At 33.6% G+C, this 17,845-nt stretch overlaps 2 protein-coding genes and 1 non-coding gene across 4 annotated transcripts; all 3 read left to right on the forward strand.

The window, feature by feature from the left end:
• Window positions 1-947: 947 nt before the first annotated feature.
• On the forward strand, window positions 948-3,726 carry LOC106122506 (uncharacterized). The gene is made up of 9 exons (XM_013318501.1): window positions 948-1,019; window positions 1,266-1,379; window positions 1,461-1,619; window positions 1,700-1,767; window positions 1,850-2,239; window positions 2,311-2,386; window positions 2,454-2,581; window positions 3,211-3,363; window positions 3,465-3,726. The coding sequence occupies exons 1-9, from the start codon at window positions 1,007-1,009 to the stop codon at window positions 3,678-3,680; spliced, it is 1,317 nt and encodes a 438-aa protein (XP_013173955.1). The 5' UTR covers window positions 948-1,006; the 3' UTR covers window positions 3,681-3,726.
• A 456-nt stretch (window positions 3,727-4,182) lies between these two features.
• On the forward strand, window positions 4,183-8,898 carry Mlc1 (Myosin light chain alkali). 2 transcript variants are annotated; one of them, NM_001311840.1, is given in 7 exon segments: window positions 4,212-4,292; window positions 4,595-4,622; window positions 5,900-6,057; window positions 6,290-6,440; window positions 7,000-7,086; window positions 7,784-7,846; window positions 8,569-8,898. In NM_001311840.1, coding segments are annotated over 6 exon segments (453 nt in total). In that variant the 5' UTR covers window positions 4,212-4,289; the 3' UTR covers window positions 7,810-7,846; window positions 8,569-8,898.
• Window positions 8,899-11,141: 2,243 nt separating this feature from the next.
• TRNAE-UUC (transfer RNA glutamic acid (anticodon UUC)) lies at window positions 11,142-11,213 on the forward strand. Its single transcript has one exon. It is a non-coding gene; the product is annotated as a tRNA-Glu (tRNA).
• The last annotated feature ends 6,632 nt before the right edge of the window (window positions 11,214-17,845 follow it).

Here is a 17,845-nt window from a genome sequence, read left to right on the forward strand (position 1 = left end):
TAAGCGGTCACATAAAGGCGGGCAATTTACTTTATAAACAGGGTCGTTAAGGGTGCGCCGGCACTAAATATTACCTACTTTATAGATTGTTTTCTTTGTCACCGCACTTACGACGCAACCGCTACAAAAATACCTATTTGAAGGTTGTATTAATTATTAAACTAACAATATATGTACTAGTGATATTGTTTGTATTACATTCTTTGTGATTTGGTTAACATTTAAATTATGTCTGAAAAATGTACTAGGAGATGCGCCTAATCTTCGTCTCTATCTGAATGTTACAGATCTAAATTAGCGATAATTCTCTATGATAATTATGTTAGAAAACATTTCTACGAAGTATTGTAACAATTTTTTCCGTAGTGACTGCCCTAGTAAGGCGAAGTTATATAGAATATGAATTAGGAAAAGATATAAAGAATCTTAATTAAAATTTAGTACATTATCTTATTAAATTCAAAAGGCAATACTTGTATAACACAATCAGTGGATATATAATAGTAAATGGTACAATCGAGAAACATGTTAAAATAGCTACGAGGTTAAAGAAACGCATCGGTATTGGCTCGAACAGAAATAGCAACTATGTTTTTCATGAATAATGCTTTTCACGTAAACCTATTTACCATTGCTACTCTTGCAATTTTATATCGTATGTAATCTTTTACTTAAATGCAATGCTTACCAAGAATATTATACTTCTGAGTGGTCATTGTGATGATAATGCTAACTCTGTCAGCCAAACGAGTTATAAAATCTTGTTTTGAAAAAATCTTAAAAATAAAATAAACGTTATATCTGAAAATTAATAATTTGAAAGAAAAATGTTCATGCAATTTAAGCTTTTTTTCCGTTTATGTCTCGGATTGCATTACGTTATAAAAAAACATATGTACTTTTTATTAAACCCGAGTACTGGCTGAAATTATTACAATACGAAGAAAATTTTTAATTCCGCGATGTCTTACTTTTGTTTTATTTGTGTTTCACATTAAATGTCACTATGACAAATAAAGGTATGTATTATAAATAATAACAAAAATCCAGGCAGTAAATATATTTAATTACGGCTTAAGAATTCTTTATTACCTCAATATGTGTAGCTTTAAAAATAGCTAAAAATATTAGGAAATCGAAGCGTGTGATCATTTAAATGAACCTTTCTTACTACAAATCGATAAATACAATTCTATGATAATGTTTGGATTAAGTAAATCAGGGCTCTTACATAATCTTAAAGTATAGTATTATCTATCTTGCAGAAAATGTTGTGGACGAAGAGACAAACTCAACGGCGGCGACGTCGCTCGCTGTTCATCTTGTCAGTCAAGTGTTAGACGAGGCTTGTATCATTGTTAATGCTGCTAAAGAATTCGGTACGGTTAACAATAGAAATATAGTAACTTGTGCATCATTAGTACCGCGATAATTTAATAAACCATAGTTCTAACTCCCAGGGCAGCCATGGAGAAGCGTATCAAAATTAAACGTTGATAGCACAGTGAAAAGAGAAAATGATAATTCAACTTTTAGTATTGAAAGAGGGGACAATGATGACGTCAACATCATACACGGATCTAACACAATAGCAACCTCGACTCCACAAAAGTTAACAGGTAAGAAAGCTTGCAGAAATATCAATAAATAAAATGAGAAATTAAGTGCTATGTATTTCAATGTAAACAAAATATTACAGAAGAAATTAGACGTAATGTAAAAACTGATACATACATCATTGGACAAGGCGATGAGGAAATCTGCACCGTAAGTTTTATTGAATTTTGATTGCACCTTTTATCATGTTATATTTTAAGTAAGATTTCAATTTCCTTTTAAAATTATTTAGGAACAAGATGTCCAAGACCAGAGTGATTTCAATAAATCGACTTCTACTTTTATTAATCGTCTATTTGATATGAGTGACGTCGAATATGTTGCTGATGATGAAGACAGAACAAATGGATCGAACGAAATATTAATGGAAGAAATAATGAACATCGTCACATTATGTGTAGACTCTGCTTTGAGTGTTGTAATTGATAAAGAAAATAAAACAAATGATGATGTACAAAATACTATTGAAACATCACACAGTAGTGAGCACTCCAGCTATTCATTTTTAGACGACGCTCTGTCTCATAATGTTGCTAAAAATATAGCATTCTTAATAGATGATGCTCCTACCAATAGCAAGGACCAGATTTCTGATTCAACATTTGCTTTCGGAGAAGAGGCGGCAAGTACTTAAAAAGTTTATGCATTTTAATGGCGTTATACTAAAGAATAAAGTTTTATTATTTATTCCAGATAAATGTAAATTTTAAAGAACATACTCAAACGAATGAGATCGAGTATTACGAACATGCTTACGTCACTCTAAATAGTAAGCTTTTTTTTATTTATTAAGAAATATTAAGTATGTTCTCGCTTCAATTATTTTCTATTTTTAGGAGATTACGAGCAATACTCCGACGAAGAAGTATTTATACATCAAGATTCGAAATCCTTGACATTGCAGGATGTAGAATTGTCCCAAGGAAAGACGTCTTCATTGAAGTTACCTGCGACTGATAAAGTAGTATGGACCCTTAATTTTTTTTCAAATTTGTAAATTACTTTTGATTATGTAGTTCAATAGACGAAGTTACCTATTTTGAGTTAACTGATTTAAACGCATTCCAAAGAGGTAACTCATGGAAATATAAAACTAAAGTCATATATTTTGGCACGAATATAGATATTGAAAAACTTGAATATATACGTTATGCATTTTATAGACTTTGTTATCTGTCGCTGCTTATACAAGTACCCGACAGCTTGCTAGTGAAGACAGTAAAATAAATATTGAATTGGCATTATGATATGTTGCGCCATGCAAATTGTATTTACACAGTGCAGTACGTCACATGCGTATATGTTTTTTAAATTGTTTTTCATAGTACACAAGGATTATCAAGTTAGTATAAACTGATCATAGTCATAAGTTGCTTTTTTTAACATTGGTAATGCGATGCTCTAGTAGCATCATGCTGGTCGCATACATGTGATATTATAGAACCAATATAAGCAGAAACCACTTTCAAAAACTCTCCGATTCTCTACCGTTTCGTCACATCGAAATGATATCTTTGTTGACAAAGGGTTACAGATGCGATACTAGATATTAGGGAGAGGAGAAACCTCGGAATAAATTATGATTGTTATTAGGACTACAAAGATTTAGCGACGACGTCAGCAGTGTCGGCGTCCGCGGTGTCTCGCAAGAGCAGCCTGGTGCGGCGCTGCCGACTGCAGGGTGCGCGGCTGCTGGCCTGTCTGCGCGGCTGGTGGTGGCGTCGCAAACTGCCAGGCCGGCACAAAGTAGGAATCACTCTGAACTACCTTTGGTGTATGCTTACATTGCTAATCAGCCTTCACAGGGACTGTAATACTCTATTTTGTCTCTCCAAATATGACCGCAGGTGCCGCGTATGCCGGGCGCAGTCCGTGGCCACTGTCCCCTGTCCCCCTCCGCCAGACTCCGTGCGGCGAGCCTCTTGGACCACCGCCTCATTCGTTCCCCGTCCCCCTCGCGTCCCATCATATGGAAGTTCAATACCATCAATGAAACCATTGTTAATTCCGCGCAATGGAATGAATATACAAACCAAATTAAACGCGAAGACGAAAACTATTAGTGCTTTCAAATTTAATTAACATTCATGTTTAATTTGCTTTAATAAAATTATCAAAATCTATCTATAAAATTTATTATTTTTACTTATTTGTTTTAAGAAGGTTTTTTCTTTTACACTACATTTTCAGTAATAGTCACTAATCACCGGTATTGAATACAAGAAAGTTCTGTAGTGTAAAATACATCAAAATAAGGAATTATTTTAGCTTCCTTACATTTGCTGACTGAAATTGCAAAGCAATCGTTCCTTATACCTAATACCTGTTGCCACCTTACATTCAGTATTAAATACGGAATAGATCGAAATAGTTAGCGTAAATGTAGATTTAACGTTTAGATTCGCTTCACTTGGTTCGTACAGCTAACACGTTAGAAATGTTTTTGTCTCTTTCGCACCCGCGCACGCCTCCGGATTTCGAAGACGCAACGGAGAACAAGTAACTCCACCGAAAATAGAACGGTCGCGGATTCCTGGGCTAAATCTCAAATATCCAGACGGGAGCGCCATCTGAGCCAGTTAAAACAGTCAAGCGAAAAGTTCTCGAGCCCCACTTCTTGTCTGAACGTCTGCCAGTGAAGACCGGGAGGGAACCAACTAACACCACACAAAATGGTGAGTCAACTTCGACGCCAGTGGGAATGTGAAAAGGAGTTCAGTGCAAACATCCAGTTACTAAAACACAAGTGTTTCCAAACGCGTTAATAATTTGTGATAGAAATTCCGCAGACCGGAAGCTTCACTATAGTAACAGCGACAGTGATGTGCTCAAATGACAGTGAATAATTAATATTGCATCTTATTACACGGATATTTAACACACAACACGGATAGTGACGTGACGCAACACAAATACACACACCCTAATAAAGTTACAGTTGAAATGAAAATAACGAAATATTTTAATCATTTTTCAGAGCGACCTCAGCAAGAACGACATCGAAAGTGAGTATTTTATCTTATTACTTTTTAATATCGAAATATATACATCTTTTGAAACAGGTATACAGGTCATCTGTTGAGTTGTAATATAATTCTATGTTAAGCTATTCTTATCAAGAATAGCATCTTTTTCTTAACTTTCAATTTTCAGGACATCAAAAGTCAACAAATGTTTTGCGTTTAAACATCAACCTAAAATATGAACGATATTATATTACGAAATACTGAAGTAATATAAAGTTCCCAATGTATGCCTCAAAATTGTCATAAAAGGTTGCGTTGCTAAGAGATGCCGGTCGGCGCCAGTTACGTCGAGCTATGCGCGCGCGATCCAAATATAAACCATTGCGTCACGTGATACAACGCCCGCCCGCCCAAACAGAGAAACTCCGCTCGAATTTCAGCACGAGCGCGCTTACGGTTTTTGGCCAGTGATAGTCAGTGATAATAATAATGGTTATTTTCTTTTGTTTTAATTTAATTGAAACTTCTTTTGCTGAATAATAATTAACCGGTCAATATCAAGGTCAATTTTCAGATGAATTTCCCCTACTACGGTCTTACAATGGAAACTTTATTTTTCTAATTATCAGTCAATGGATGTACAATGTTAATCATCCTACAAAATCTTTGCAATATGCAGTAGTGTAGAACAACTATTTACATTTCTCATCCTATCGTTTCCTGATCTCTTGTGATCGTATCACCCTTATCACAATGTTTACCCACGAGTTAAGTCATACGAGGTTTATTTTTTTTTCATGTCAGATTTTATTTCTATTTTAATAACGTCACGTCTGATTTTCCGAGATATCGTGTATGTTGTTATTTTTTACATTTTGAATAATTTAAAATCGATTACTTTACTTGTGATCAACATTAGAATAGCTCAGACTTGTGCTTCGTTTTAGCACCTGCGACGAAACTGGGACACCGTCACAATCGGTATATAATTAGAATGTGACTCACGAGTTCACAGTGAACATATTGAAACGTGGAAAGGATATTATTCTGGGCTCGCCCACGCCACCTCGCTACGTACCTGATTTAACTACAGCGAATTTTCTGGAACCTTTCCACTGCTGTCTTGTTTTTGAAAGCTACTTTATTTAATTAATGGGCGACTTTTATAAAGCTTCCTTGAATAACGCACAATCAAATATCAGACAATTCAAATTATTATCTACATGCATTACTGTATCAAATTCAAATTCGAATAATCTATGGTAATTACAATTTCGATGTTGCCGGTCATATAAATTTGATTGTTATTATAATAGGGGCATCCTTCGCCTTCTCCATCTACGACTTCGAGGGTAACGGCAAGATCGACGCGTACAATGTCGGTGACATCCTGAGGGCGCTCAACTCCAACCCTACTCTTGCCACCATCGAGAAACTCGGCGGTACCAAAAAGAAGGGCGAGAAACAGCTCACGGTAATTTTTTAATCTGCTTTAAAGAGCGATTAGTAAGATTGATCAATTTGTAGTAAGACAGTATATAAGTTGGACAAACAACTATTAGAAATAAAAAAATCGTATCAAAGCATCAGAAACAGCTGAAGATCAGAAACATAAGAGCTTACATTTGCGCGGTATCTGCAAAAAGACTTTAGCCTCTTTATAGTTTTAAAGTGTCCGAAAACATGTTTGTGTTGTTTTATTTCAGCTCGAAGAGTTCCTTCCCATCTACAGCCAGTGCAAGAAAGACAAAGACCAGGGTTGCTACGAGGACTTCCTGGAATGTCTGAAGCTGTACGACAAGGCTGAGAACGGTCTTATGCTCGGCGCTGAGCTCACACACACCCTCCTTGCGTTAGGTAATAAACAAACTCTACCGTTTCCACTGACGAAACATCTGTACAAATACAGACTGTTATTTCCAGTGTTCATAAGAAGTGTAAGGGAGATGACAACACACTTTTGTGCAGTTGTTTCGTTTGTTCGATTGTTTTACTACATTGTTTTCTATAGTTTAAATTCTTTCCTAAACAAAATTTATTTGATTGCCTATTGAAGTGTTTGCAATTTTGGTCCTCAATTACTTACATTTCCAACAATTAAAATACAATGATAACAAGACTCTAAAATAACCTTGCAACAACTACTTAAGTATTTAAAATTCAAATTTATGCATTGTTCGTCGGTGTTTCCTAATCTTACGTAATCGTTTTTCTGTTTAGTAAAAGACAATTTGGATTTAAATGAGAACTCTGAACGGAATCTCAAGTGCATTTCAGTATTCATAGGGCTTGTGAATTAATCAACACTATTGGTAAATGACCTACTCAATTCAAAGAACACCCATTTAACTCAAGGATTAATGAATGCATAAGAAATAGATATTTATGGATAGTAAATGGATTTCTATATTTGTAGGTGAGAAGTTAGAGGACAATGAAGTTGCGGAAGTCACAAAGGATTGCATGGACCCTGAAGATGACGACGGCATGATCCCATACGCATGTAAGTATCATTCTTATAACTTTCTTCGTATCTATACATGAATAAATTATTGTAGATAGTTTATGCATTAAAAAATTGTGATTAGACAAAGGTAAATATGCACGATTCTACTTTTGTCTTTTCACCTCAAACATTCCTTTGATAAATTTGTAGTTAGTCATAGTATTAGTTTAGCAAAAGTCTTTAATCCCAGAAAACATCGATTCGGTACGTTCGTATGTTATAAGTGTGTCCTTTTGGTTCAATTTCATTAATCAGTTGTTTAAGTTTTTATTTCACGTATTCTGTAGTTTCAAATTTATATCATTTTATAAAATAATGTTTATAATATAAAAAGGTTTTACTGCACTTTTCATTAATGCGGTTTGTAACCTTATTTTACTTATATTAAGCTATCCGAAGCAATAAATTTAGCTGATGAAGACGTGACTTCTAGCTAGTCATTAGTGTAAATTAAAAGTAAATGGATTTTTGTACGGTGTTGTTACCAATCCTAGTGATTTTATACATAAGCATGTCCTTATATTTTGAATCCCACAGTCCTTTTATGTACCTAATGTATTTGTATTAGTGTATATTGTTGAGTAAAACCTCATTTATAAGAAATAATTGAGGCTCTATAAATATATTGTTGGCATGTAAATGTAGTATATTTGTTTGTGTTTGTCCCCGTGTCTTATTGTTTGTCCGTTTACAGCATTCCTGAAGAAGGTCATGGCGTAGAAGATCAAAATATCGTCATATCTTTAGTTATAAGATCGTAAGTGGATAAATTGAGGCCGCGTGAATTGCGCAAATCTTGAAAAAGCTTTATCATCTTAAGCTCTATCTTTAAACTTTTGTTATCTCTTATGCTTTTTAACATCAGCTTATCATTTTAATCTTTCTTAATTCATAATAAATTTTTCAAATTTTCAGATTCTAAAAAAATGTATTTTCTAAACTAAAAATATAACTTTAAAAAATGTAACTTGTAACTTTTAAACTGCTTTAACACTGTGTTTATCATTTAAATTAAAAACCATTAAATTTTAATATGATATAGATTCTAAAACCTATAGATTCAGCTTTGTATACCTTAAAAAAAAATTAAATTACCATTATTAAAAATTAACTATTGAAATTGATGAAGGCTTTCGAAACTTGTTACGCATTAGTGCAACAAATTTATCTTGCACGGTGAGACAGTGGAAATCTACTTACCGTGAGTTTCTGAGATCAAAATTTCCATTTAAAATATATGTTTTCTCTGCTTGTGTTAAGAGATTTTGGTGTCAGAAACTCAAGGTTAGCCGTAAACACAAAACACAAGACAGCTACAGTCAAGGATCTTGTAGCACTTTTTGATGTAGATATTGCAGCGCTAGTTAGCTATTGGAATAAAGTTTCACTTGTGTCTACCGGGTCAGATAACTTTGTCGGTTTATAGCTGTATGGAACTAAAATGAATTTAGGTATAAAGCACTGTTTAATATTTAACAGGTTTTCTTCAAAGATTGTGCAACAAACCAGTGACAGCCCCCGCCGCGGCGCCCGCCCCCGCTGCAGAGAGCTAAGCGCCGCGACACACCGCCGCACAGCCCCGTACGCACATCTTAGATACGGACCCTTTTTATACGAACATCACATCTTAATATCTTTTTGTACAATTGACCTGACTGTACATAATAAAGTAAGATTAAAGAAAATACTGTAAACGCGTGTTGTACGTGTCTTTTTAATAAACTTTTATTATTATTTAAGTATCTACATTTATAACGACAAAACACAAAAATACCGTAAATTATTTTATAATAAACTGTTAAAATTTCAGCCGTGTATTATCTATGTTTAATTGGGTTGCTTTTAAAATCATACGATGACAGCTTATAAAAAATTAAGACAATATTAGAACTGAGACCGATAAAATCTGTATGATTTGACTCATTTATGTTTGATTTATTAAAAAAAATGACAGTTAATAGTAATGCACCGAAACAGTTTACATGTATAGATACCTAAGTATTTCTACTGTGAGAAAAAAGAATGAGGAAGTCTGAAAAAAGCACAATAACGGTTAACAGACTATATATAAGTATTCATAACAACATACTAGAAATTATAGAACTTCAAACTCTATTGACGAGATGTAGAATTATTTTATACCAGAACTTTTCGTTAAGGTGAGTCTTTTCCATTTAAGTAGATCTAAACATCCAACTGAAATACCGAAAAATATAAAGGAACTTAGTAAGTAAATAGTAAAAGGCACTAAACACGATCTGAGTAAAAGTAAAGTTGAATTACTTAAATTCAAATGAGAAACAAAATATTTCTTAGTAGATTAGTAAGTAATATACCTACTTACTCAAAACTCTGAAAAGTAATAAGTAGCTAAAGAATTCTCCAGAAAATTAAATTTGCATTAATAGTTGAGTACCAACAATTTTGATCGGTGACATTTCGAGTTTCTAACATCTGAAAACATAACTAAAATCGTAAAAAAGATACATTATCATTACATCTAGACATGTCTATTTAAAAGAGAAACAAGTGTATAGGTAAGCATGGGAAAGCGTTTGCCAAATTGTCAGTCCCAACAACGCCAAAGAAAATGGCGCGGAAACACTTTTCCGACATCAATAGCAAAAGTTCGGACATGCTCGGAGCTGTCTCGGAAACATTCGGAAGTGGGAAGCTGCAGAAATAAACGCCGAGTTAAAAATTAACCATAATTTAGGGAAAATTAATATTTATTTTCAATTAAAATGTTAATTTAAATGGCTTGTATGCAATTCAAAATTGAAAAAATATAATGAAATACCCAATAAATGTGGATTTCCACTGCCCAAACGAAATCTTTTAACAATAACTTCCATTTCGTTTAATTATTTTATTCCTTTTGAACAAACAATATTACGGTTTGAAAGAAAATTGTTTTAATAACACTATATTGAAGTCCGAATAAATATATTATTCCATACCCTTAATTTATTAACTTTTAATTAGAAATTGGATAAAATTATAAAGAGCAAAACGATTTAATTTTTTTAAGTTTTTTTGCCCAAAACTATTTTCTTTTGGGGAGATTAGAATAAATTATGGCAACACCGACCAAGTCTCCACGGGTAGCGCGAAGTTGTCAAACGTCGTTGTCTCGTGCGGGCGCGCGACTATAAAGTTGTGTTCTTTATATTGTCGTAGCGATTATTTTTAGCGTCTGTTGCTTTGGCTGTGTTTACGTAGTGTGATTAGTGATAAGGTGAGGTGTTCATCAGTGTACAACTATTTACAAGTAAGTGAATTTTTAGAAACAGTAAAATAATTCGATTTTTAAAATTGGAGGGTATATTTTATTTTTAATTACTTTTCTTTAATGCGCACTTATCTTTAGAAAATGTCTAAAACAATGCAGTTTATAGTGTGTGAATTATTATCTTATTATTCAAATGATTAAACATTATGGTAAACCTTGCAGGTAGTGTGTGTGTTCAGATAAAATGGAAGAAGTGAAAAACACAACTGCCACCGTTAACAATGTTGCAGAGAAGCACAATACAGGTAAGAAATATTTTGTAAAATGAAATACAACTTATATGTGATTCCTTAACTCACACAATACTACCATTTGTAACAGAATATTCTCGAAATCAAACCATACGTTTAAAAAAGGTATGCGGCGTAAATAAATATTTAAAAATTACAAGATGACAAAATCTACGTAAGATTTACGTACTTATATTACCTATTTACACTTCCCTTGTGATTCATTGCGTTATAAAATATCAACCAGAAAAGTGACGTCATTTTTACCTTTAACAGTTGTGTCCGTGTAATTTTTCGTACGGAAAACTAAAAAATAGGAACATAGCGCTGGGATTACAACATTTTGAGATTATTAGATATAAAATATATTAAAGTTGGTAGTAATTACTACTGCCAGCGTAGTGTAAGTTGATTTTAGAAATAAAATTGATTACCTCCATTCTTATTGAACGATACGCATTTCTAAGAAAAAGATAGGTTTAATCCTAAACTCTACCATTCAAACTGACTGTTTCTAAGTAATCAACATATCCCGTATGGTCTAGTGGCTAGGATACCTGGCTTTCACCCAGGAGGCTCGGGTTCGATTCCCGGTACGGGAAATGTTTTTAAAAAATAAATTTGGCTTTTACTGTTATTATTTTGTCATCGCAATTTGTCATATAAGCTTTAATTGTCCACGATAACTTTGTCCTATTTTGCGTGTGTAGATTTATTTGCGAATTTGACCCGACTGGCCTTGCAATCGTCTTCTATATATTCATCTCAATTACTTTGTGTCTGATTCGGTACCGTACTAATTGCCATGTTAACATATTGAGTCATCGATATTCTTGTAAATAAATAATTGAACTGTACTTTTTTTTATTATTTTCAATAATCCATTTTAATATGCGTCCTTGAAGTTCTTATCAACAACATTGTGTTTATCGCAGGATGCATTACACTTGTGTGCCCTTTATCAATGTTACGTCAAGGTAAAAATGTGTAAAAATAGATTTTTCTTTCTTTTTCTCATATTTTAATTAATTAATATCAATCGGCTTTTGGATCCATAACTTTGTTCTTTATACTTTCAAAGAATTTTTATAGAGACAAAGTTATCAAAAATAGTGTCGTTATTTCAAGTGCTCAAAATGTGATTCAGTGTTTAGTAGATTATGAGGTTACGTTGACTGTAGTTCGCACTGCAAATAGATCGTAAGTAGGCGGATCTTCTCAAAATAATACTCTCACCACCGTTTTAAACTCTAAAATATGGGATTATTGTACAAAACTTTATCCAATTTACAGGTGTAATATGTTATAACAAATAGATAATAAGATGCCAGTACTAAACTAATAAAAAAAGAAAATAGTGCAGATGGTAAGAAATATACATAATTAAATATTTGACGTCGATAGGTTACTCTATTTGACTAGTTTATCTTTGTCATCTACGGATGACCTGCGTTGTTGTTATATTTAGCTACATGACATAATCTACACAAATAATAAGATATATTAGATTACGTATGTACACTACTATTTTTCAAAAGTAAACTAGGATTTGTGTTAGTGACAACTGAAGAGATCTGCATTGAAAGGTGGTATAACATAGTAATGTTTATTATAATACGTGTAGAGAATCGAGATAATGTGCAAGGACAGTGTTTTATGTTCAAGAGCTACCGCAGAATTAATTACAGTTACCTACGTAGAGTTTTCATGGTACAATTCGAATGCAATTTATAATATGTATATGTGTTTTGACAACAGTTAAACTAATTTCTTTCGTTTTTGTAGTTTGGTAGATGGTTGAAGGTTTAATTATACTATTTGATGTATTCTGTGATAACTAATTTTTGATTTAATAGTATAGATATGTTTTAGCAAGTCTTACGTAGATTTGCAGTAATTAATGTTAATCGTTTCATTCGTTTCCCGTGCGACATGGGGAGTTGCAAATACCTAATTAGCGTGGTAACAAAAGGTAACAGTCGCGACTATTCGCGGTGATTAGAGGGTCGATGTGGCTGACGACACTTTCTAGAAGAATGCCCCCCGTGCCTGACACAGGCTATACCGACTGCTCGCCTGGTAATTGTTGAATTGTAATTAGCTAACTTTATGGTCTTTTTTGCGTAATTTTCTCCTTAAATTTGTTCCCAAAGTCAGAAAAAGACAGTACTGTAATTAATTGCTTTGTGTCCAATGTCGTTAGACCTATAATTTGCCGTGACTAATACGATACTGGGCAGATGCTGTGGTTAATAATGAATAAGCATGCACTATTGTTCTATGCCTACCCTCCGAAGAAAGAAGGGCAAGAAAATGGATAGCGTTGTGTCGGAAAATCTCTACCAGTACATATTTATATTGAAAGTGACTATGATATAATATTATTTATTAACAATTCATGTTTACAAAAGCTTTTTGATGAGGAAAGAACAGACTTATTTCGTATTCTCTTTAGAATAAATGCAAATGTCAAATAGTCAAGGTTGATTGAAATGAAAATAAATTTAAAAATCTCTTTGTGATACGAAATTATATTTTTAAAACTATGTTGCGATTCAAAGGTATTTATTGCTTATAATTGTCTATATGACCAGCGTAACCAGTTCCAAACCCCTATTTTATGAAAATAATTTTGGTAATAATATTGACTCATAAAATCCGAGGGGTCTGTACAATTTTACAATTATTGTTACTTTTCAAACCAGTTGAAATATTAATAAAAACATGAGGTGTAGAATGTATAATTTTATTACCAGCCCGGTGGCTAGTTGAAGAATTTTTAAAATTAAAAACGATACGGACTTCTTTCGGAGGGTATCGAATAAATATTATCAACCCTTCTGGGTCAAATGCAAGTATCTTTTCAACTTTAGTGTATACACAGCAATCTTGCATGCTACACTAACTAGGACATAACTACTTCATGTAACCTGAGTTCTTGTAGGGGAGCGTGCGAAAAGGCCTGCCTAATAAAGAAGTAAAATTCCGTTGTACGTGCTCAAGATACGAAGCTTCCTCACTTGACGTAAGCGAGCTAGCAACTATGTGCCTTTGTGTTATAATCGAGGACGTTTATTACCTACCCATATCGGTGAAATGTAATAAGGTTTAAAAGTGCAATTAAATCGAAAATTTATCATACCAACGTTTATGTGCTCTTAAATTATACCTCTATTAGCCGATAGTTTGTTATGCGATATTTGATCCTAAGTGGGAAGTGAATTTATTTCTTTGACTACAATATTATTGTGCATATATTGTACGGACGTGGCGAGCGGACGGATTTCATTAATTATACTTTGTAAGTTAGTTTTGGTTATAAAATTTGTACACATTAACGTCAGGTCAGTCATCAACATTCTTTTATAATTATGTCATTGTCTATATCCATGAACATTATCTTGATCGATGGCGTATCGCAACTGTGTTTATGTTCAAATGAAATTATTTTTGCATTCGAAATATGCAAGATAGTTTTTACGTTTTTCCCTATCATATCTATTGTGTTATTTTTCTATTACCTGTTTTTATATGACTTTAATTATTTATTAACGATTGTTGAATGATAAGCGTTTATTTTTAATTTATTTGATGATTAGATTTTTCGAGTAGACGACTTCCCTTAATAACTTTAATTAATGTTTGACTATAGTTCTGGTATTAATAACTTGAGTATTTTTTTTTTGGAAATTATAAAACATGTTTCTTAGCACATTTTAGAATGATTAGAAAGATCTTAGGTACTTTAATATTATTACTTTTTTTTTAAACGCACACAGGAACCTAAGATTAATCTTTATTGCAACGTGTATGATTGTGGTAATAACGGCTTAACAGTCACATGCGTCTATTGTTCACCTTTTTATGCAACATAATAGAATTTTATCTTGCAAACAATGCACTTTATGAACTCCCGTTATGCGGATTCCATAAAAGACGTGAAGTTTGTATGTCTGATGCTTGTTTGTTTATTGAAAAACATGAAAAATGCGGTCATACAAATTAGCTAACGTGGATTTTCATTGTCAGAATAGTCCTCCAAAACATATCTTTGTCCCTGTCCTCTACTGTGAAAAATTTGAGATAACAATACTTATTATACGGGTGTATCGGGAGTGATAAAGTGATAACGCATGGTATTTTCAAGATAAATGAAATTGGGAGAGGACAGATCTAAAACTGTTCTCTATAGCGTACAGAATATTATCATATTACTCAAAATGTTGCCACATGCATTCCAGCAATCACAAGTAATCTGTTTTAAATACGCTGTAGGTATAAAGGGCCTGATGACCCATCCTCTGCATCGTGTTAATGCTATAAATATAATTAAAGTCACTTACTCTCGTTAACTTTGATAATACGTGGTGTCTTCGCCCCCGCGGCCTCGCGCCATTGTCTCATCTCGCTGACAACTGTAGCATATTGTATAGTCAACTTGCAACAATCTTTCCAGGAAATTAGTATGCTTCGTCCTTGTTCAAATGCTGTCTACATTATTCAGTGGAGACGGAATAATGGTAATTATTAGTACATTCTGGTCAGTAATACCTACTCTATGTGATGAAAATAAAGTCAAGATAATGTAAAATGGGTAAAAAGCGCGGGTATTTGCTTGAAGAATTTAATCTTTATTATTTTTTCTCCTATACACTGGTATAACCCACAATATATTTCGGTGTATAATAAAGGACGGCTCAGCTGATAAAATTAGTCGAGAAGTTTTTAGCTATAAAAGGTGATTCTGATAAGAGTTCATTGACTTAATATACATAATACATAACTTTGTGACTACATAATTATGTTAACATTGTTCAGACATATACAAAATATAGTATGATTTATTGTATTTCAGATGACCTGAATATTTCATTTAAACAAATTAATGCTGTACTTATTTTATTAAGCGTCAGTTAAATATGTCGTAGGCTTCAATTGCTAGGAATGTAAATTAAATCATACGTGCAACTGTTTATAAAGCATGTATCAGTTGTGGCACAACTAGGCACTGTTGTGTTTATTGGTTTCGATTCAAATAACTATGTACCTTGTTACTGTTAGTAGGTACGCTTTGTTAATGACATACTATTAATTTTAATGAACCTCCTCGTTCCCCTATACCGATATTCGCGGCGGCCTATTTATATTTTGCATTACAAAATGCCGCTATTAAATAATGTGATCAATAAAAGTACTTACTAGTTTTTATCACGAAATCCTTTCATTTGGATAATTTTGGACAAATTGAAGAGAGACTCAACATACCTTAAGTTTAGATCATTTTAAGATACATTTTTCACCTAGTGTCATTGGATAACCGTATCCATGGATGTCAGTATCCATAGAAGTGACAAATTACAATTGGTTCTGGAGTATTCACCGGCTAACTGGTAACTAGCAGTTAATCATCTTACCAGCGTAATGTATCATTTGACGTGTTAGTTGTCACAAGTCTTCTTCGCAAAATATTTCTATTATGTTTGTCATTGATTTGGAGAGTAAAGGGCCTCATTAGGGCTGCGACCACCCGCTGGGTGCGGCACTAGCTGCTCCCGAAACTACACAATGAACTCAATTAATGAACTGGAAACTGAACAATACTGTCTTGGATACATCATTATTGTATTATTTATTGAATTCCCATGTCAAGATAAAAAAAGATTATTATTTTGTAATTGTAAATGCATCACATTATAGAATAAAAATGTATTTATTCTATAATGTGATGGAGTTTTTTTGCTATTCTCTAACTTTTACCAGTCATATCATTTATCGTTTTAACTAATACTACGGAAAATGTGGAAATGAGTAAATCGACATTGTATTGTTTCATCACACATGTCCGTGTCGCTAATCAACATCCATCTCTGTTATCCATCTAACTCGAGGGCCTCGCAGTCGCGGTGATTGGTAAATTGCCGGACGAGTTCGGCGCACGCTCACCTCCCACCTCCCACCTAATATAGTTTAGAGCTGACTTTTTAATAGTGTCAAAAAGGATATTGCATTTACATCGCGGAAATGTTTCTACTTTATGTGCATCAATTTCGTTAATGCAGCTCGTTTTTGTTATCAACTAATTAAGTGTATTTTGTTCGAAATTTAAACATAGAATATTTCAGGAATAATAATAATAATAACCGTTCTGGAAAATAGCGATATCACGCTCTACTGGGATCGATCTATTATTACGGATAGGACTATTGCTGCCAATAGGCCCGATATAGTAATAATAGACCGGTCTGAGAGTTGTGTAATGTTAGTCGATGTCACTATTCCACATGACGAGAATCTCGTGAAAAGGAAAAAGTGTTAAAATACCTAGATTTGGTTCACGAGGTTACTGCCATGTGGCGTATGAAATCGACTACCATTATTCCTATAGTCGTATCGGTAAATGATCATGGGATTCCGCAGCCGGTGTTCTGTTTTGAATATAATATGTTTTGTACATTTTTTTTTTTGGATATGAAGTTGAAATGATATTAGAAATATGATAAATAAAATTAAAATAAAAGAAGAAGAAGAAGAATGTCAGACCCTTCACCCAACTGGGTCTGTGTTTGGAGGATGTGATTTTGAATTATAGATCCTTATCAATCAGTGACCGTCCTCCCTTACTGCGATTACCTGTTACCGAGCGGATAACGCGTTAATGCTGTAGACCGCTTGTTAGGTCAGTATGTAGATTCTAGTCTAGATTTAGGCGATACCCTATTGCACTCTAAGCTAAGCACTCTAAGCACTGACTGCATGCCGCGTGGCTGGAGTGAGGATAATAAATCCCAATTCAGACTCTCGGCGTGGAAAAGCTCGCCCGCGTATGGCAGTGCAGGATTGAACGGCGCATAAATGTAGCTAGAAGATTCGTAGCGAAACTTATCTGTTTTCGAGCGGGTATGGCAAGAGCCACGGAACGCATAGACCTTCTTCTTCTTCTTCTTCTTCTTCTTCTTCTTCTTCTTCTTCTTCTTCTTCTTCTTCTTCTTCTTCTTCTTCTTCTTCTTCTTCTTCTTCTTCTTCTTCTTCTTCTTCTTCTTCTTCTTATTCTTCTTCTTCTTCGTATTCTTCTTCTTCTTCGTATTCTTCTTCTTCTTCGTATTCTTCTTCTTCTTCGTATTCTTCTTCTTCTTCGTATTCTTCGTATTCTTCGTATTCTTCGTATTCTTCGTATTCTTCTTCTTCTTCGTATTCTTCTTCTTCTTCGTATTCTTCTTCTTCTTCGTATTCTTCT

This window comes from Papilio xuthus, unplaced genomic scaffold (assembly GCF_000836235.2).
Source record: "Papilio xuthus unplaced genomic scaffold, Pxut_1.1 DF826923.1, whole genome shotgun sequence".
Lineage (NCBI taxonomy): Eukaryota > Metazoa > Arthropoda > Insecta > Lepidoptera > Papilionidae > Papilio > Papilio xuthus.